The 22,284-nt window shown below is 35.3% G+C and overlaps 1 protein-coding gene across 3 annotated transcripts; it reads left to right on the top strand.

Annotated features, from left to right (window-relative positions):
- The first annotated feature begins 1,090 nt into the window (after positions 1-1,090).
- On the top strand, positions 1,091-12,352 carry LOC135690365 (transcription factor IIIB 90 kDa subunit). 3 transcript variants are annotated; one of them, XM_065207903.2, is made up of 15 exons: positions 1,091-1,270; positions 2,832-3,030; positions 3,618-3,695; positions 3,868-4,041; positions 4,374-4,405; positions 4,614-4,686; positions 5,600-5,749; positions 6,181-6,912; positions 8,291-8,349; positions 8,714-8,795; positions 9,171-9,220; positions 9,842-10,119; positions 11,113-11,158; positions 11,360-11,642; positions 12,219-12,352. In XM_065207903.2, the coding sequence occupies exons 2-15, from the start codon at positions 2,850-2,852 to the stop codon at positions 12,263-12,265; spliced, it is 2,265 nt and encodes a 754-aa protein (XP_065063975.2). In that variant the 5' UTR covers positions 1,091-1,270; positions 2,832-2,849; the 3' UTR covers positions 12,266-12,352. The 3 variants fall into 3 exon arrangements, with proteins under 3 accessions (XP_065063975.2, XP_065063983.2, XP_065063967.2); XM_065207911.2 differs by having other exon boundaries at positions 1,094-1,226; XM_065207895.2 differs by having other exon boundaries at positions 1,095-1,250.
- Positions 12,353-22,284: the final 9,932 nt, after the last annotated feature.

The raw sequence follows: 22,284 nt of genomic DNA, 5'->3' as shown, positions 1-22,284 counted from the left end.
TAATAACACATATAGGGTAGTTTTTAAAGACATGTTACAATGAGTTTGGTTCTCATCATTATGAGTTTGTAGGACTTTAATGAAAGGGAATTGTATTTTGCTTCGTTATGTCTTCAATCGTTATATTTCAGTACCCTAGGAGGAACATTCGCATAAAAAACTCGAGATGGCACGAAAAATCAGAAACATAACGTATCATAAAACCAAGATGGTTCTTTTAGCTATAAACTTCTAGAGTCTATCTAAAGAGGTGTTAGAATAAAGGCGGACATTTGAAAATATTCAGGCGTTTTCAGTTCCATGCAAGTATAGGAGAGTTCCGCTTGACCCTCTTGTGAAGTAATTAATCCTTCGTATTTCTGTAATTTGCAATTAAAGCCTTCCCTCACACCCTCCGGTTATAGTAATGGAACCGTCCTTAATTAAAGCGCTTTGTGCTACGTTGTCGATTTTCTTGGTCGGAGAAAGGTTGTCCATTTTCTGGACTCTGCTTGCAACTGATATCACGGCCGTCGGAACGAAATTCATATTGGAACCAGCGGTGGCGCCAGAAATCTTCCGACAGAGGGGCTGGAGATTCCTACAGGGGGGGGGGCTAAAATGACTAAAATAAGCAGTTTTCGTACGTTATTTTGTCAAATTTGCTCCGATAATAACCTAAAATTTCCTCTGATGGGGGGCTAGATGCTTCTGACGGAGGGGCTGTAGCCCCCTAGCCCTCCCCTGGCGCCACCACCGATTGGAACGTCCTTTATGCTTTAATATTTTGAAAGCAAAACTAAAAAAACTCTTTATCATTGGTCATGGTCGTTAAAATGTCTATAACACTATCACAAAAATACAATCTTTTGACTACCCTCCTTCATCTAATTTTAGACTAATTTTCATATTCTTGGTTTCACTCATAAATGAAAATCATTTCAAAAGATTAAATCAAGATCAAATAATAACGATAACGAAAAATGTCAAGAAAATCACCCTAGAACCCTCAGCTAAGCCTCTTTCTATCCTTTCAGCCCCTTCCCCCGTGGAAAAAAGTCTGCCTCTGCGAGTTGAATGACGAAACTTTAACCATAAATGTTTGAGAGTTTTACTCCGTCGGTCCCGTGTGTTCTTGTGTACGGATTGATTAAAGATGGTAGAGGGGATGGGAAGGATAGACAAACTACGCCTGCAACAATTGACCAAGAAACAGTAATCATTTTGGTTTAGGAGTAAACAAGGAGGCTGCTACTACATTATTTGATTTGGTAATAGGCTACTGCCTTATGTAAGATTTTAATAAAAATTCTTTAATTCGGTCCCACGGTATGCATTGCCTTGGCCTAGCCTTGTCTAGGTTCGGCCGGGCACAGCACAAGTGCTGGTCAATGATGATTCAACGGTGCGAAGGAATTACGTATAGCTCGATTCCTAAAGCATGAGCTATTATTTAAAAGGCCAAGTTTATTTAGGGAGTATTTTTTATTAAGCCCAAATAGAGAATATATATTGCTCCCCTTTTCCAAACAATGAAAAAATACAAGTTTAACTGGGCTCTGTCATGTCAGAGTCCAAATGATTCTCCGGGAATAATTTTGCAAATAATTTTTCAGGCCTGATACTAAATTCCACAAGGTTACGTCGTCCAAATATCCGCATCCATTTCAAAGAGGCTAACTGAATTTTCAGCATGAGGCGTGAACTTCTCAGCCGGTCTGCAGAGTATGGCACTTTTCGACGAGATCTCCGGTGTGCACGAGCAAAAAGCCTTTGTACCGGTGTGCACCACCAAAAATGTCTGGTGTGCTGGTGTGCACCGACTATTTTCCTCTGTTGTGCTTAAAATTTGTGAATTTACATTTCACCGTAAAAATGCGTGTGAAGTATACTGTTGAAGATAGCGCAAGTTTTTATTTGTATATTTGTCAAGTAAGATTCATGATATCTCAAATTGTTCATACACAACTGTGCTTGTTTATATCAGCTGACATTTTCTATGGGACCACACCATGCCACACCCATCTTAGTTCCCACACCCAAAAATACCCGGTGTGCAACAGGTTTTGCACAAAAATATCTCCGGTGTGCACATGCCATACTCTGCAGACTGGCTTCTCAGCAGTGTTGATGGGCTATTGTGACCCCATGGATTGGTAAACCTTTCAAATAAAGATTCACTTGAAATCCTTCTGTATGGTCACGAAAAGTTGCCTTTTGATTCCAATACAAACATTCTTAAGGCAACCTTTAGATACATTTGTGCCTCAGAGCGATTTGGATAAGTTGTTGTTGAAAACCTCCTCAGTTGTGTTTTATGTGGTTTTTTGCTGCTTTATGTAATCGTTATCTGTGTATTATGTAAGCTTTAATATTTAGATATTAATTAGTGTTATGTTGTTATGTACTAAATGTTATGGTCGCATGGCTGCTATGTATTTCCATGCTCCCTGTGGCATCATCTTGAAACCTTCGTATGTCCTTGTAACTCTTATTCGAATATAAAAAAGGGGCTAATTGCAGTTTCAAATGTTCGTGGCTACCCATAAAAAACATTGAAACTTGAAACCGTTTAAAGACATTTGTTACTGTTATTTTCAAAACAAGTACTCTGAGTAGATTGAAGTTTTGATTAGTGGCCATTTCACTTCTAACCCATTCCCACTTGCCCCCTAAAACAGATTTAATTTACATCACAGTAGTTTTCAATAATTCATGCACTATTTCCCATCCTTCGAGGTGGTGCAATACTTTTTTGAGTGGAGTGTACCTAATTTGCAGTAAAAATACTTGTAGCATTAATAGTATATGTTACCAAATAATGATTTAAGTCCATAACCTTGCCACTTTAGGTTCAAAAGAAACTGAATATGCCATCAGTGTGCAAAAGATGTGGATCCTCTGATATTGACACTGATCCAGCTAGAGGGGATGCAGTTTGTACCAAATGTGGATCTGTTGTTGATGAGCATTTGATTGTATCAGAAGTTGAGTTTGAGGAAAACAGTGCTGGTGGTGCCAATGTTATTGGCCAGTTTGTTTCAGCAGAAGGTATTGTTTTCTATACATGATTGCAATCCCACAGTTACAGCATTAAAGATTTTTGCAGTTGCTGTTTCTGCTGATTTGCAAACGATTTCTGAGATCCTTTTCTCCAGTGCTATTGATTTTATCTATTTAAAATATTTCCCCTTTCTTCCTTGTTGGCATTTTCTATATGGGAAATATTCAATTATATATTGAGTGATGTCAGGAAGGAGAGCATTGCTAATCAAACTCTTCTGAAATATATAAAATGCATTTAACAGTTTATATTTTTTCGATATTTGAATATAGATATATGAACAATTTTTTGAGTATACTACTGAAGTAATGCAAAAAATTTGTCTCTAAAAGAGCATCATCTCAAGAATTTTTCAGAAGGCCATTCAGATTATGTGCGCTTATAGTTAACCCTCTATTTAGTACTCTTCTCATTTCTAACTGTTCCCTTTATTTGATACCCCATTTTATTTAAGAGGATTGCAAGAGACAAGCTTCTTTTTACTAGCCAATGAGCACCCTTGAGATTTCTGACACTGATAAAATTTGATGACACAATAGTGAAAGTTTATATGACTTACTTTCCCCTTTTTCAGGCAATACATCTTTGTCTCTTGGTCAAAACTTCAAGCACAGTCTTGGCAGGGACTCAAGGCAGCAGATTTTTAATAATGGTGAGAGAGTTAGGATATTTAGCAGGAATTTTCTAACAGATGTTTGGTTCATTTCATATGTGGGTAGATAGATATTGAGGATTATAAATTGCAAAAACTACTTTTTCAGAAATCTTAAATGATTTGAATTATATAAAATTTCTTTTTTATTTCCTTCTTTCTTCAATTCTAGGAAGACAAATGATAAACAGTCTTGGTAGTCAGCTGTCTCTCAGCAAACATTGTCTAGAAACAGCTTTCATGTTTTACAAACTAGCTGTTAACAGGAGACTAACACAAGGCAGGAGAACAATTCATGTTGTTGGTGCATGTCTTTACCTTGTTTGCAGGACAGAGAAAACTCCACGTATCCTTATCAAGACAACTCAAATGTATCCCTCTAATGTATTACGCATAGATTCTCTTTAAATTTCCACATTCCTTTGAAAATATTTGTTTAGCAAAGTTGTTATAAGGTGCAAGCTGTTCATAATTCAATGAACAATATTCAGTTGTAATTAAGCTTAAAAGCTTGCCATTATTTTTTGTTATATATTATTTTAGATAATAGCTATATATATAAAATATCTATGTATTGATAAATATTTATCTATATTTATGTGTTGATTTTTTCTTGATATGTAGATATTTTGTTTATTAAACATTTCACAGAAGTCTCTTATTCTTAACAGCATTAAGATCTGCTAATCGACATTAGTGATGTTACACAGGTGAGAAAAATTGCTTATATCATATGACTGAATCTTACTTGCATCATTATGTCAGCTGTTTGATAAACAAATTAAACACACATTTAAGCTCTGAGGGATGAATCTCTTACAATACTTATAATCATTAAACCCTAACACTTTGATATGACTGTTTCATTAATGATTCGGTTGGATTTTTGTGTGAATACATTTATATTTCTATCTTTAGACTGACGTGTTCACTCTTGGCCGCACATTCCTTGCATTATCAAGGGAACTTTGCATTGATGTACCAACGACTGGTAATGCGGAACATTTCATGAAAAATTGTCAAAAGTATTTTCTGCCACCTTTGACACAGATCATTGCTAAATGTTTTATTAAAAGCTGATGTAAACATCGAATTAAAAGGAGGCTGATCCCATTTCCTCGTTTCCAGAATGACGTTCCTGAATGGCCTTCTCTGCTACCCAACTTCAATACGACACAAAAACGAAATTCTTACACATATACAAGACCATTTAACACTCCTTAGAGTATAAATCTATAAAAAGTGAACATTAACTGACATCACGTTACGGTTCAGGAAAAACCTGACTGGAGACAGGGCCAGGGATGCCTACACCTGTCCCTGTCTACTCCTCTGGAGGGGCAGAAGGGGCAAAGATAAGAGTAGATTCTCCTGCCTCAACCTTGTGCAGGCGTCCCTGGAAAGGACACGTAATAGGGTTTCTTTTTTACTAATCCGTGACCGCTCAGCCCTAACATAGTTTAAGTTTTTTGATTCGCAAATCATCGTTTTTTGTTTCGATATACACCGGTTACACTTTATTATATATATATCCTTGCTTATAAACGTTTAAAAAAGTGCAATATACGACAATTTTTTTTAAATACAGATAATAACTGTTAGTGCCGCAATCGTGTGTCATGCGAATTTTCTAGCCGGTTTTTTTTGTATTTTTATACAGTATGATAGAAAATGCTCGGTTTTTATTCTGTTGTTTTAACTAATAGTTGCAATATAAGAACTTGCCTTTCTGCTTAAAAGTTTTTAATAGTTGGTTGGAAGTTTGTTTGAACAGCATGTTATCTCGTGCGCTGACCCGCCTATTTAGAAAGCTGAAGCAACGTTAAACATTGCTTTAGCTCTAAGTGGCTAGGCGTTACTGTCAATATTATTGATGGGGATTCTTGTATGTTGATTTTTTTTAGATCCAAGTCTCTATATTCACCGATTCGCTCATCAACTTAAATTTGCTGAAAAAGAGAACGAGGTTGCCACTACTGCACTGAGGCTGGTCTCCAGAATGAAAAGAGACTGGATGAGCACGGGAAGGAGGCCATCCGGTCTTTGTGGTGCAGGTATGTTCATAGGATGTAATGCGCCACGGATTTAATGTACTGGATGGATGGAATTTTATTATTTTTTAAGAGTTGCCAGAAAATGCTCCTACTCAATATTATTTAAAATGCCGAGAAATTGGTAGAGTATATGAAATGCTTTGCGTAAAGTAAAAGCTAGATGTCTAATAACTATCCTGGTTCAAATCAAGATGATCTAATACAAGATGATCTTTCAAATTATTGTTTTTTATGCAGGAACTGCTAAAGTTTCCAAGAAACATTTACTGTTCAAACAAGGCTATTTGTCATTGCATTTGTCCATTTAACTTTCAATGCCGCCAGAACAGTTACGTCAAATTGGTGCTAAAAATATATCTTAAAAAAGTTTTTTGATAAGAATAGTTTCAAGAATCGCATGTTTTTAATTTATCGATTTCTTTTCATGGCAGCCTTGATTGTCGCTGCGCGTCTTCATGGCTTTAATCGAACTATAAAAGATGTCGTTAAAGTCGTTAGATTAAGCCATTCCACAATTCTGCAAAGGCTGGCTGATTTCGGACGAACAGCGTCGAGTAAATTGACTGTTGATGAATTTAATAAGATTGATCTCGAAGAAGAGGCTGATCCACCCTCGTTTACAAGGGCGAGGCAGCGCGCCAAACAGGCTCAAATCTATGACGACAACATCAAATATGCATCGCCAGATCTACTGGCGCAACTTGCCACTACACAGGAACGCGTCGAGGAGGTCCTAGCTAAGCGTAAAATTATCGAAGATGATATCGCAAACAGAGAGACGGTTCTTCCAACGCCTGAAATACGTCGCAAAATGCTCAAGTCACGTTTACCTATACACGCGCTGCATTTGAAACAGAATACATCAGCCAGTGAAAGTACTAGCTATGGAAATACGGTTGATCCAAAGCTTTCTAATGGTGTTCTCCCTGAATCTGAAAGTGAAAACAATGTAGGTAAGAATAATGAAACTGAAAACGACGAGACTCAATCTCATATCGAGGTAAAAGAAAAAGAGTTACTAGAGACTATAGCGTTGTTTAATGAAACGCAGAAGGAAGAAGATGACTCAAACGATGAAGAGGAAAATGAAAAGGTTGACAATGGTAGTTCCATATGCAAGCAAGATACCAAGGAAGAAGCTGATGGGGAGCAAAAGAAGGAAGGTATGCCTAAAAATGCTACCCTTTTCAAAATAAGAAAAAAAGCTTTTTCCACATTTTTAAATCTTTTGTACCTTAAAAAATATGCAGAAATCAATATTCTGGTTTTGCTGAAGGTTCTAAAATGATCATAGAGTATCGTAATGTTTTCTCTACTTCTTTCACGAAACGCAGCCTTATGAAAGTTGCGACGAAAATCGTGATCCAGGACCAGCAGTTGTTGAAAAACATGACGCTTGAAACGGAATATCATTCTTTGCAGCATCTGTTATTCCCATGGCTATCGTCGCATTTTTACCTCTTGAATTTTTAACGTCTATTCCATGTTTTACAGATTTTGCAATCATGGAATCAAACCTATATGATAGTTACTTCAAAGACTATATTACTGAATTAAGCAATTCCTACAGTTTTGCGATCAAGTTACTAACCAGTTCCTATTACAAACATCATTCTTAAATCCATTCAAAGTAGCCAGCTCACAATTAGAATTTGTTACTTTACCAGATTTTACCAGTTTGTGTCAGGGAAATGCCTTACCTTCACGCATCATCCAAGACTGTAATTGACTCGAAATATTTAAATAGATATGTATAACACCTTTCCTTTTAATTTCACAGTTATGAAAAAAACTAACTGAAGTCCTTGCTTTTTTTTCTATCGTGCTCCAGGTTTTTAAAGCTTTCCGATTAAAAGCTCTATTGATAGTCCCTTTCAAGGTCAATTATTTTTTTCTTGGTTGTTAGGTCATTAAGGCCTGTAAACGATCGTTTGATAACATTGGCGACAGTATAAGTAACAATGGAGTTCCAAGATCGCAAGCGCAAAAATTCTTATTACAGAAGTTTTTCAAGCTTGAGTGTTTTAAAAGGTCAAATGTACATATTCCAGATTTGCTTGTAGTCAGTGTTGAAACATTTCTAGATTCATTATTGAATGATCCCCCTTTCTTTAGAGATGGCAGAAAATTCTAGCTTGACGATTGTCAAGTTGATGACGTGGTTCCAGTCTTAATCATTCCTTTTCCATTGATGTTTTGAATTTCGATGTTAAGTTGATGTCATTTGCTTCTTGTTACATTAAATTCAAGGATTTCGATAGTCTGGAATATGATCATCAAAGATGAATCAATGGCCTCGGGGGAAATTTGAAATAGGGACCTACCGGCAAGTCTACTCAATCATCTAAAAATGAAAAATTTCGGGAGTCCACAAGATGGTCGTTTTCGTGCTTCTTGAGAAGTTGTTGCACTCTTAACCCCTTCTTCTATACGCCTGCCTGTCTCTGATATGTTTTTTTGGCCGTTAACCTTAGAAATTCGAAGCAAATTCTTCACGTTTGATTCGTTATAGTCAGTAACTAATGCTGTTATTTTCCACAGAAGAAGAACCTAATTGGGAACTAGATCTGGAAGGTCTTGATGATAGTGAGCTTGACGAAGTAAGTATACAGCTGTACTTACAATTTAGACGTTCCACGTTAGGCGCCATTTACCTTTATTAGCTGTAATCATGTTGAAATCAAAGAACGAGATATCATTTATTTTTGGGTATCCCTGATAGGAGTTATAACAAAGCCACAAAGAGAATCGTAGCTTGCCAAAAATGTTCAAAGTGTATCGTTTTCATTCTTTCAGTATCTTTCATCAGGTGTTATTCCTTTACGACTTATTTCTTTATTGTCTAGATGATCAGGAAGGGAATATGATCTGCTTAATTTTCATCTACATGACTTGATTTATTGATCTTTTCTATTTTCATCGAGCAATTTTTTTTATAAATATTGATCTCTTCGTTTTTCATAGTGTTTGTTAGGTGAAAACGAAGTGGAGATACGAACCAAAATTTGGATGGAGGAAAACGGAGAATTCATGGAAAAACTGCGAGGTATTTTAATGCATAAGATCTTTCAGTGAAAGTATTTACTGTGGTTTCTAGAATATCTTTCCTTGAAACGATGTGTTCATTCCATAACTTTTAAAATGTACATTTAATGCTGTTAAAGCAAATCAAACTTAGTTAAAATATAGGCAGGCCAAAATCAGGTGATGTGATAGTGAACGTGAACTTTGTAATTTAAGCCATCTTCCACCAACCCCCCCCCTCCCCCTCTGGTCCATTTTAGTGTTCTTAGAATGCCTCGCATCGTTCAATGGGATGATGATTATAGTGAACAATTCAACTGCAATTGTATTTCATTCTTGCCAGTATTATTCGAGTCATCTGTTTCACTGCATCACAATGTAAGTTCTTTATTTGCAGAAAAAGAAGAAAAGGCAGCACTTGAGCTGGAAGCGAAATTGAAAACTGAGGTGAGCATTTTACCTTATACCTTTCTTGGTCTTCGACGGTCTTTCCAGTCTTGCATTGTATCCTAACACTCTTGTTTGTCTTAAGCTTATGATTAAAGGTCGCAAAAGTCTCCTAAATTAAATGAATGATAGACATATTGAATGCTTCAGTCGTTACAGAGCTGCCAACCCTCAAAGTTTGCAAGGGGAATCTCAGTTGATCATAATTTTATGCAAAAGATCTGACCGATTACTTCTGGACCTATTGGTCCCTTCAGAAAGGTCGTAAAATCTCAAAGACTGATTGATTAAAATCTTTCCTAAACATGATTAGTAATAATAAGGGAAACTGGAACTATTGTTGGAAAATTTAATCATCCTTGTTTAAGTGGCAAAACGTATAACAAATAGCTTTCTTTCTTAATTCTCTAAAAAGGAATCTTGCCTCCTTTTTTAAGGTGAAGATCACTGACTCATACAGGTGCTTTGATTTCTGCTCGTAGAAGAAACTGTTATACGATCCACCATTTATAGTAGGCATAATCCTAGATACACCGTTTATTACCAAGCTTTTCAAAAATGACCCACTTACTAAATTCATAACCAGAATTCGGTAAGTTGAAGCGTTTGTATTTTGCACAGGGTACCAGGAAGAAGAGACCAAAAAAGAAGAAGAACAAATTAGCTGCCGACACTGCAGATGAAGCGATCAAAACGATGTTGGCAGAGCGAAAGTTGTCTTCGAAAATCAACTACGATGTGTTACGTGACTTGGCCGCGGAAGGTGGCGTCGATATTGCGAACGCAACTAAGACAGAACCGAAGCTTGAAGGCGACGAAGCGAAAACCGAAGTTTTAACAACAGTTTATGAATCTGGACCTGTAGAAAAGAAGTTAAAGTTCCGTGCTGGTTTCAAGAGGTAATGAATTGTTTTCCAAATATTTACTTAACGTCATCGACATTAGGCTAGAGTACTGGATCGTGACAAAACTGCATTGAGGCACCAAAACTGCATAGATTACGCAGTGGCGTAACAGAGGCATCTTTGACCTCTAGGACTTCTATCTACAAATTGAAACGGGACTTCTATCTACAAATTGCAAGAAGATTCGACCAAAAGACATATAGAATAATATAGAGTAAAGTTAGATGCGAAATGATAATTTTTATCGTTACCTAAGGGAAGCTAAGTTTTGAAAGCAACCTGAACTTGAGCGAAGTATTTAAAACATGGATATGAAAATATATTGGCGCCCCTTTGACTGGGGGCCTTTTTTTAACGAAAGAAGGTGCACCCACAGTTCGTCTTCAAATTAAGTAAAACCTGTAGTTTCCACACTAGGAAAGCAGACAGAGGGCACTGATCCTTGTGTTGGCTGTCAAGTGTCTTTCCTCCCTTATTTTTCAATTTTGTTTAATAAGCAAATAAGCTGAGTTTGAAAAACAATGTTTATTTATGTTTGCCTTCAATTTCACACTTTTTCAAAGGGAATAATCATTTATTTGTTAATAAAGTGTTCAGCTTGAGACCGAAAATTCAGATTCAGATGTTTAAAATGTTTACCCTTCAAGTCAAATTTGAAATTTAACAGATTTTAGAAATACACCTAGAGGTTTTAAACAAATAAATTTTCAAGCTTGTAGTCGAACGGAGTGACTCGTCACTGCCTGTCAAATGAGCCCTTTATAGTTGAGAACTCCAATTGATAAAATGTACATGTTATACTATTTGGAAGTTTATGCTCTTTTGTGTGACAGTTTTCATTATGAACTGTTAAATCAGTTTGCAGATGAGCGCAAATAATGGAGATTATATTATATTTGCTAAGCAGCATATCCAGTATATATTCTGCTGTCTTTTGTACATTTCTGCATCGCTTCGATTCTTCATTTCCTTTATTTTGCGTTACAGGCAACCAAGCATCCAGAACATTGACGTATTAACAAAAAGGATAAAAGTAAGATTATTGAAATACTTCTGTTTGATAGTTTCATCTTTTCGGAAAAAGTATTTTTTTTAAAAGCTCGAGTTGTTTCTCGCGTAAAGAGCTTTCGTATGCCTATGCAGCCCTAAAATAGCTCAAAGCATTGCGTGATAGTGCAGACATTTTAAGCGCGTATTCCAATAACCTAAATTGAGCGTTGAACCTCATTCGCAGACCGAGGCTATGTCATCTACACCAAACAGTGCTGCTGTTTCATCGGTCAAAAAGGAATCTGAGTTTAAACCAACGCCACTTGCCAAAAAACAAGAAGAGATTAAGGATCAAGTACGAAAGGAAGAGGTTAAAACCGATGCTGTCTTGAAATCAGCAATTGTGGAAGAAGGCCCAGTCATGGCAGGAGGTGAAGAGCTCGATAACGAGGTTGAATCAGATGAAGAAGCTGACGAGCAGCATATCAGTGTATCCCAGCTTTTTGGGCGTGGCAATGTGGATGATGGTAAGATAAGCACCTTTGTTTTTGTGAATATCCTTGAAATTGCTGTTTCACCTCTTTTTGACCAAACGGGGGTAAGGTATGGGCGTGGATGGATATGGAGTTGTTCTCAGATCAGAGCTGTTGATTCACGACAGGCCTGTCAGGTAAGTACGCACGGGGAGACTTTAATGACACCGCCTGCACAGATCTGAGTTGCAAAGGATGAAAGTTAGTCTCAGAAAAAGTATATTTTCGAGTTTTCGCTTAATGTGGGTTTGAAGTTCGTGAAAATCTCGCTCGTGTGTACGGAAATAATATGTTAAATGGGCTTCTTGCTTATTTGGCATACATTCCCGGTTGTAGAATAATGTGAAGGATGAATCCTTGATATATAAAATTGCATCGAAAGTTGAAATAACTAAATTACTTAAAAAATTGATGAAATATGGATGCCAATGATTTAAAGTGATTATGAATAAAACCAACACTTTTCCTGTTAAGCTGGGGGTCATCCTAGCGCTAATTGCACTTTGTCTCTTGAAGACTGGTGTTTCTCTTTTTATTGTAAATTGCATTTGCTACAAACTTGATTTTTAGGCTTTGCCGATGATGGTTATGAAAGATTTGATGAAGAATATTTCTGAAAGGATTTGATGTATGTATTTTGTACAGTGGCACATAGAATGTTGTATTTATGCTCAAAAAATCATATAGCGAATTGTTGCACACCATATTCGTTTGTTTCTTATAAGTATTTACTGGTTTCGTGAAAAAAGATTTCTACAAATATCTTAGTGAAGGAATATATACATTTATAAATTTTTGACAGGCACAATTTATATTTCAATAGTGTTGTAGCTTTATTGTTATTGTACTTCAGCATTTTTACTACTAATTTTTTGCCTCTTTGAAACAGGGTTTTAATATCAACTAACATTGCATAATTTATACCAATTGTAAATTTACACCAATTGCATAATTTACAATGACAGTTTCTGCAGAGGCAGCCTTTTCTCAATAAAAATATTGACCGGCTAGCGAAAATCGAATTTCTATTAAAATATTTTTTTTATAGTTTTTTAAAAATTCTATACTTCATTAGCTTGCGGCCAAATTAGTGGAAAATTATGACTTTCCTTTTACTGCCAAAGGTAAAAAATGTACAGCAACAAATGGAGATCTATCATTCTAATAGTCGGGGCGCTACGGGTTCGAAATTTGGTGTACACTGGAAAAATCTGCGGGCAATTCAATTTCTTGATAAATGCATTCCTTGCTAGTTAGTGATCGATTTTTACCGGTTGGAAATTGTGATATTACTTTTGCACTGAATCCAAGTTTTTTTTATTCTACGATCTCCGGTCCGACGGCCATTGTGTGTTTGGAATTTTCGTGCGAAATCGAGGTCTTTTCGCTACTTCCTTATTTAAACAGCCGGAGGTTGTAGCAATATTATGTATAAAAAGTTGTCAAAATATTAGCGTAAAAAGAACAACCTATAGAAAACAAGTTTACAATACCGTTCTTTTGCTTTAATTGGCTAAATTGATACGAAGTTGCGTAAAGTTGAGAAAACAATCGCTTGTGGAACATATCCAACTCCCCCGGTTGAGTTCGTCTTTTATGTCCATAAGGAAAAATTTGTCTTTCAGGCTGACATGGGAACTCATTTAATTAAGCATTCTGGAATTTGTTGTCAAATAAAACTTTTATTTATGTGGAGGAATTTTGAAATGTTTTATTTCTCTGATGTTGGGGGGGGGGAGGGGGAGGGGGGATGTTGAGCTTCTGGTATTAAAACGGCCAAAAACTATATAACTCGGCCAATAATCAGTAAGGGTAAAAAAACGCTAACATTGTTTGTCTACGCAAATATAAAATAGCACTTGAATACCTGTTGATGACCATCAATTCGATATTATAGAGCTTAACAAAACTAGACTTAACGAAAGTGGCTGTGACAATTATAGAAGTGACAGGGACACTTTTAGAGGCGGAGGAGATACCTATGTCTATGTCAGAAGCACTCTATCACATCAACAAAGAGCGAAAACTAAAAATATTAGAGGTCGCGGCTACACTAAGGGCTTTTAATTCCTCTGTTGGTATCGTCCCTAGCACATTAGCAACACCTAGCACAGATACATGTAGGTTTGAATCTCTCTTTAGTATCATAAATAAAATTGATACTGAGGGCAAAAACATCAAACTTGCTGGAGACACCTACTGTGATCCCAAAAACCTAGAAACAGAAACACTAAGAAGCTAAAATTGATCTACCTACTCTGAATTTCAATTTAGAACAAATCACAGTACATACTAGGATTGCAATCCTGATTCAACCCCACCCCACCTCCTTATTTATGACCCCTTTATCCCCTGCCTCACATCCCACTGCCATCAAGCCTCTATGATCTATATATAGCTTTTCTAAAAGATTCTAGAAGAACTTCCCATTTAAAAGATCCTCTGATAACGTTAGGAACGCGGAAGTAATATCAGTTGAGAAGATTAATCCGTGGCATATCTCTCGAGAACTCATATGCCCCCATCCCCAGAATATGGTAAATCCCCAAAATTTGCCTTTAAGATACATTTTCTGCATATATTTCAACAAATAATTCAAATAGGGCTTGTTTGAAGCAATTGGGAAATTAGAACGTTTTTGAGACTCATCAGGACCTGCTTGAGAAGTCTGACACAAAAAACAAAATGGCACCCTCAAATGGAAATAGCCCTCAGACAATGGCTGGCAATCTTTTTTGTTGGATAACCCACTTAACTAATTTGAAAGTGCCAACCGTTGAAATTCTCATCAATAAGGTATTAAGTATGTTGCAAACCTAATAGTAAATTGCCCGCAAAAATTTCCAGTGTGAAACCCCGTAGCGCCCTAACTATAAAGCAAAAAACTATGAAAATTTTGCTTTTATTGGCCCTCTTTTTTTCGCAAAAATTGTACGCATATAGCTTCCGAAAATTTGTCATTTTTCACTAAAATTTTTCTGCCATTCAGAAGTTCCCATTTACTGCAAAAGTTCAGCAATATGCAGATCCTTATCGAAAAGACTGCATTTTTAAAGCAAAAAAAAATTTTTTAATAGAGTCGAGAGCTGATTTAAACGTATTTATGCTTCATTTAGAGTTGATTAAGGCAAGTTTTGGATAAAAAAATTCTTGGTCAAAAAACGCGTATTTTGGTAAGGCTATAGCCTTGTCTTCTTTACTGAAAATCCTTATCAAAAAATCTGCATTTTAAAAGAAAAAACCTACTTCAATAGAGTCGAGAGCTCATATATACGTATTTATGCTTCATTTAGAGTTGATTGAGGCAGGTTTTGGATCAAAAAATTCTTGGTCTAAAATCTGGTATTTTGGTAATGCTATAGCCTTGCCTTTTTTACTGAAAATCCTTATCGAGAAGACTGCATTTTTAAAGCAAAAGAACACCTTCAATAGAGTCGAGAGCTGATTTAAACGTATTTATGCTTGATTTAGGATTGATTAAGGCAAGTTTTGGATAAAAAAATTCTTGGTCAAAAATCGCGTATTTTGGTAAGGCTATAGCCTTGCCTTTTTTACTGAAAATCCTGATCGAAATGACTGCATTTTTAAAGCAAAAAACTCCTTCAATATAGTTGAGAGCTGATTTAAACGTATTTATGCTTCATTTAGAGTTGATTGAGGCAGGTTTTGGATCAAAAAATTCTTGGTTTAAAATCTGGTATTTTGGTAATACTATAGCCTTGCCTTTTTTACTTAAAATCCTGATCGAAATGACTTCATTTTTAAAGCACAAAAACTCCTTCAATAGAGTCGAGAGCTGATTTGAACGTATTTATGCTTCATTTAAAGTTGATTGAGGCAGGTTTTGGATAAAAAAATTCTTGGTCAAAAATCCAGTATTTTGGTAAGGCTATAGCCTTGCCTTTTTACTGAAAATCCTAATCGAAAAGCCTGCATTTTTAAAGCAAAAAAACTCCTTCAATAGAGTCAAGAGCTAATTTAAACGTATTTATTCTTCATTTAGAGTTGATTGAGGCAAGTTTTGGATAAAAAAATTCTTGGTGAAAAATCGGGCATTTTGGTAAGGCTATAGCCTTGCCTTTTTTACTGAAAATCCTTATCAAGAACACATAATTTTTTAGGCAAGATATCTCATTCAATAGAGTCAAGAGCTAATTTAAACGTATTTATGCTTGATTAAGGATTAATTAAGGCAAGTTTTGGATAAAAAAATTCTTGGTCAGAAATCGCGTATTTTGGTAAGGCTATAGCCTTGCCTTTTTTACTGAAAATCCTTGTCGAAAAGAGTGCATTTTTAAGCAAAAGAACTCCTTCAATAGAGTCGAGAGCTAATTTAAAGGTATTTGTGCTTCATTTAGGGTTAATTGAAGCAAGTTTTGGATAAAAAAATTCTTGGTTAAAAATCGCGTATTTTGTCAAGGCTATAGCCTTGCCTTTTTTATTGAAAATCCTGATTGAAATGACTGCATTTTTAAAGCAAAAGAACTCCTTAAATAGAGTCGAGAGCTAATTTAAAGTATTTATGCTTTATTTAGGATTGATTGAGGCAAGTTTTGGATAAAAAAATTCTTGGTCAAAAAGCGCCTATTTTCGTAAGGCTATAGCCTTGCCTTTTTACTGAAAATCCTTGTCGAAAAGAGTGCATTTTTCAGCAAAAGAACTCCTTCAAAGAGTCGAGAGCTAATTTAAACGTATTTATGCTTCATTTAGGGTTGATTGAGGCAGGTTTTGGATAAAAAAATTCTTGGTCAAAAATCGCGTATTTTGGTAAGGCTATAGCCTTGCCTTTTTACGGAAATTCCTTATCAAAAAGCCTGCATTTTTAAAGCAAAAAAACTCCTTCGTTAGTGTCGAGAGCTGATTTAAACGAATTATGCTTCATTTAGAGTTGATTGAGGCAGGTTTTGGATAAAAAATTTTTTGTTCGAAAATCCCTTATTTTGGTAAGGCTATAGCCTTGCCTTTTTTACTGAAAATCATTGTCGAAAAGAGTGCATTTTTAAGCAAAAGAACTCCTTCAATAGAGTCGAGAGCTAATTTATACGTATTTATGCTTCATTTAGGGTTGACTGAGACAGGTTTTGGATAAAAAAATTCTTGGTCAAAAATCGCGTATTTTGGTAAGGCTATAGCCTTACCTTTTTTACTGAACATCCTTGTCGAAAAGAGTGCATTTTTAAGGAAAAGAACTCCTTCAATAGAGTCGAGAGCTAATTTATACGTATTTATGCTTCATTTAGGGTTGACTGAGACAGGTTTTGGATAAAAAAATTCTTGGTAAAAAATCGCGTATTTTGGTAAGGCTATAGCCTTGCCTTTTTTACTGAAAATCCTTGTCGAAAAGAGTGCATTTTTAAGCAAAAGAACTCCTTCAATAGACTCAAGAGCTAATTTAAACGTATTTATGCTTCATTTAGGGTTGATTGAGCCAGGTTTTGCATAAAAAAATTCTTGGTCAAAAATCGCGTATTTTGGTAACGCTATAGCCTTGCCTTTTTACTGAAAATCCTTGTCGAAAAGAGTGCATTTTTAAGCAAAAGAGCTCCTTCAATAGAGTCAAGAGCTGATTTAAACGTATTTATGCTTCATTTAGAGTTAATTGAAGCAAGTTTTGGATAAAAAAATTCTTGGTCAAAAATCGCGTATTTTGGTAAGGCTATAGCCTTGCCTTTTTACTGAAAATCCTTGTCGAAAAGAGTGCATTTTTAAGCAAAAGAGCTCCTTCAATAGAGTCAAGAGCTAATTTAAACGTATTTATGCTTCATTTAGGGTTGATTGAGGCAGGTTTTGGATAAAAAAATTCTTGGTAAAAAGTCGCGTATTTTGGTAAGGCTATAGCCTTGCCTTTTTACTGAAATTCCTTTTCAAAAAGCCTGCATATTTAAAGCAAAAAAACTCCTTCAATAGAGTCGAGAGCTGATTTAAACGTATTTATGCTTCATTTAGGTTTGATTGAGGCAGGTTTTGGATAAAAAAATTCTTGGTCAAAAATCGCGTATTTTGGTAAGGCTATAGCCTTGCCTTTTTACTGAAATTCCTTATCAAAAAGCCTGCATTTTTAAAGCAAAAAAACTCCTTCGTTAGTGTCGAGAGCTGATTCAAACGAATTATGCTTCATTTAGAGTTGATTGAGGCAGGTTTTGGATAAAAAAATTCTTGGTCGAAAACCCCTTATTTTGGTAAGGCTATATATAGCCTTGCCTTTTTTACTGAAAATCCTTGTCGAAAAGAGTGCATTTTTAAGCAACAGAACTCCTTCAATAGACTCAAGAGCTAATTTAAACGTATTTATGCTTCATTTAGGGTTGATTGAGCCAGGTTTTGCATAAAAAAATTCTTGGTCTAAAATAGCGTATTTTGGTAAGGCTATAGCCCTGCCTTTTTACTGAAAATCCTTGTCGAAAAGAGTGCATTTTTAAGCAAAAGAGCTCCTTCAATAGAGTCAAGAGCTAATTTAAACGTATTTATGCTTCATTTAGGGTTGATTGAGGCAGGTTTTGGATAAAAAAATTCTTGGTAAAAAGTCGCGTATTTTGGTAAGGCTATAGCCTTGCCTTTTTTACTGAAAATCCTTGTCGAAAAGAGTGCATTTTTAAGCAAAAGAACTCCTTCAATAGAGTCGAGAGCTAATTTAAACGTATTTATCTTTCATTTAGGGTTGACTGAGACAGGTTTTGGATAAAAAAATTCTTGGTAAAAAATCGCGTATTTTGGTAAGTTTATAGCCTTGCCTTTTTTCCTGAAAATCCTTGTCGAAAAGAGTGCATTTTTAAGCAAAAGAACTCCTTCAATAGACTCAAGAGCTAATTTAAACGTATTTATGCTTCATTTAGGGTTGATTGAGCCAGGTTTTGCATAAAAAAATTCTTGGTAAAAAATCGCGTATTTTGGTAAGTTCATAGCCTTGCCTTTTTTCCTGAAAATCCTTGTCGAAAAGAGTGCATTTTTAAAGCAAAAGAACACTTTCAATCGAGTCGAGAGCTAATTTAAACGTATTTATGCTTCATTTAAGGTTGATTGAGGCAGATTTTGGATAAAAAAATTCTTGGTTAAAAATCGGGCATTTTGGTAAGGCTATAGCCTTGCCTTTTTGCTGAAATTCCTAATCGAAAAGCCTGCATTTTTAAAGCAAAAAAACTCCTTCAATAGAGTCAAGAGCTAATTTAAACGTATTTATGCTTCATTTAGAGTTGATTGAGGCAGGTTTTGGATAAAAAAATTCTTGGTCAAAAATCGGGCATTTTGGTAAGGCTATAGCCTTGCCTTTTTTACTGAAAATCCTTGTCAATAATAGTGCATTTTTAAGCAAAAGAAGTCCTTCATCAGAGTCGTGAGCTTATTTAAACGTATCTATGCTTCATTTAGAGTTGATTGAGGCAGGTTTTGGATAAAAAAATTCTTGGTCAAAAATCGCGTATTTTGGTAAGGCTATAGCCTTGCCTTTTTTACTGAAAATCCTCATTGAAATAACTGCTTTCTTAAAGCTAAAAAACTCCTTCAATAGAGTCGAGAGCTGATTTAATTGTATTTATGCTTCATTCAGAGTTGATTGAGGCAGATTTTGGATAAAAAAATTCTTGGTCAAAAATCGGGCATTTTGGTAAGGCTATAGCCTTGCCTTTTTTACTGAAAATCCTTATCAAGAACACATAATTTTTTAGGCAAGATATCTCATTCAATAGAGTCAAGAGTTAAACGTATTTATGCTTGATTAAGGATTAATTAAGGCAAATTTTGGATAAAAAATTCTTGGTCAGAAATCGCGTATTTTGGTAAGGCTATAGCCTTGCCTTTTTTACTGAAAATCCTTATCGAAAAGAGTGCATTTTTAAGCAAAAGAACTCCTTCAATAGAGTCGAGAGCTAATTTAAACGTATTTATGCTTCATTTAGGGTTAATTGAAGCAAGTTTTGGATAAAAAAATTCTTGGTCAAAAATCGGGCATTTTGGTCAGGCTGAAAGAACTCCTTCATCAGAGTCGAGAGCTAATTTAAACGTATTTATGCTTCATTTAGAGTTGATTGAGGCAGGTTTTGGATAAAAAAATTCTCGGTCAAAAAGCGCCTATTTTCGTAAGGCTATAACCTTGCCTTTTTTCCTGAAAATCCTTGTCGAAAATAGTGCATTTTTAAAGCAAAAGAACACTTTCAATCGAGTCGAGAGCTAATTTAAACGTATTTATGCTTCATTTAGGGTTGATTGAGGCAGATTTTGGATAAAAAAATTCTTGGTTAAAAATCGGGCATTTTGGTAAGGCTATAGCCTTGCCTTTTTCCTGAAATTCCTAATCGAAAAGCCTGCATTTTTAAAGCAAAAAAACTCCTTCAATAGAGTCAAGAGCTAATTTAAACGTATTTATTCTTCATTTAGAGTTGATCGAGGCATGTTTTGGATAAAAAAATTCTTGGTCAAAAATCGGGCATTTTGGTAAGGCTATAGCCTTGCCTTTTTTACTGAAAATCCTTATCAAGAACACATAATTTTTTAGGCAAGATATCTCATTAAATAGAGTCAAGAGCTAATTTAAACGTATTTATGCTTTATTTAGGGTTGATTGAGGCAGGTTTTGGATAAGAAAATTCTTGGTCAAAAATCGGGCATTTTGGTAAGGCTATAGCCTTGCCTTTTTTACTGAAAATCCTTGTCAAAAATAGTGCATTTTTAAGCAAAAGAACTCCTTCATCAGAGTCGTGAGCTAATTTAAACGTATTTATGTTTCATTTAGAGTTGATTGAGGCAGATTTCGGATAAAAAAATTCTTGGTCAAAAATCGCGTATTTTGGTAATGCCATAGCCTTGCCTTTTTTACTGAAAATCCTGATTGAAATGACTGCTTTCTTAAAGCAAAAAAACTCCTTCAATAGAGTCGAGAGCTGATTTAATTGTATTTATGCTTCATTCAGAGTTGATTGAGGCAGATTTTGGATAAAAAAATTCTTGGTCAAAAATCGGGCATTTTGGTAAGGCTATAGCCTTGCCTTTTTTACTGAAAATCCTTATCAAGAACACATAATTTTTTAGGCAAGATATCTCATTCAATAGAGTCAAGAGTTAAACGTATTTATGCTTGATTAAGGATTAATTAAGGCAAATTTTGGATAAAAAATTCTTGGTCAGAAATCGCGTATTTTGGTAAGGCTATAGCCTTGCCTTTTTTACTGAAAATCCTTATCGAAAAGAGTGCATTTTTAAGCAAAAGAACTCCTTCAATAGAGTCGAGAGCTAATTTAAACGTATTTATGCTTCATTTAGGGTTAATTGAAGCAAGTTTTGGATAAAAAAATTCTTGGTCAAAAATCGGGCATTTTGGTCAGGCTGAAAGAACTCCTTCATCAGAGTCGAGAGCTAATTTAAACGTATTTATGCTTCATTTAGAGTTGATTGAGGCAGGTTTTGGATAAAAAAATTCTCGGTCAAAAAGCGCCTATTTTCGTAAGGCTATAACCTTGCCTTTTTTCCTGAAAATCCTTGTCGAAAATAGTGCATTTTTAAAGCAAAAGAACACTTTCAATCGAGTCGAGAGCTAATTTAAACGTATTTATGCTTCATTTAGGGTTGATTGAGGCAGATTTTGGATAAAAAAATTCTTGGTTAAAAATCGGGCATTTTGGTAAGGCTATAGCCTTGCCTTTTTCCTGAAATTCCTAATCGAAAAGCCTGCATTTTTAAAGCAAAAAAACTCCTTCAATAGAGTCAAGAGCTAATTTAAACGTATTTATTCTTCATTTAGAGTTGATTGAGGCATGTTTTGGATAAAAAAATTCTTGGTCAAAAATCGGGCATTTTGGTAAGGCTATAGCCTTGCCTTTTTTACTGAAAATCCTTATCAAGAACACATAATTTTTTAGGCAAGATATCTCATTAAATAGAGTCAAGAGCTAATTTAAACGTATTTATGCTTTATTTAGGGTTGATTGAGGCAGGTTTTGGATAAGAAAATTCTTGGTCAAAAATCGGGCATTTTGGTAAGGCTATAGCCTTGCCTTTTTTACTGAAAATCCTTGTCAAAAATAGTGCATTTTTAAGCAAAAGAACTCCTTCATCAGAGTCGTGAGCTAATTTAAACGTATTTATGCTTCATTTAGAGTTGATTGAGGCAGATTTCGGATAAAAAAATTCTTGGTCAAAAATCGCGTATTTTGGTAATGCCATAGCCTTGCCTTTTTTACTGAAAATCCTGATTGAAATGACTGCTTTCTTAAAGCAAAAAAACTCCTTCAATAGAGTCGAGAGCTGATTTAATTGTATTTATGCTTCATTCAGAGTTGATTGAGGCAGATTTTGGATAAAAAAATTCTTGATCAAAAATCGGGCATTTTGGTAAGGCTATAGCCTTGCCTTTTTACTGAAATTCCTAATCGAAAAGCCTGCATTTTTAAAGCAAAAAACTCCTTCAATAGAGTCAAGAGCTAATTTAAACGTATTTATTCTTCATTTAGAGTTGATTGAGGCAAGTTTTGGATAAAAAAATTCTTGGTCAAAAAACGGGCATTTTGGTAAGGCTATAGCCTTGCCTTTTTACTGAAATTCCTAATCGAAAAGCCTGCATTTTTAAAGCAAAAAAACTCCTTCAATAGAGTCAAGAGCTAATTTAAACGTATTTATGCTTCATTTAGAGTTGATTGAGGCAGGTTTT

This window comes from Rhopilema esculentum, chromosome 10 (assembly GCF_057945365.1).
Source record: "Rhopilema esculentum isolate cy_ngs chromosome 10, ASM5794536v1, whole genome shotgun sequence".
Lineage (NCBI taxonomy): Eukaryota > Metazoa > Cnidaria > Scyphozoa > Rhizostomeae > Rhizostomatidae > Rhopilema > Rhopilema esculentum.
This window is presented reverse-complemented; position numbering and strand designations above follow the sequence as displayed.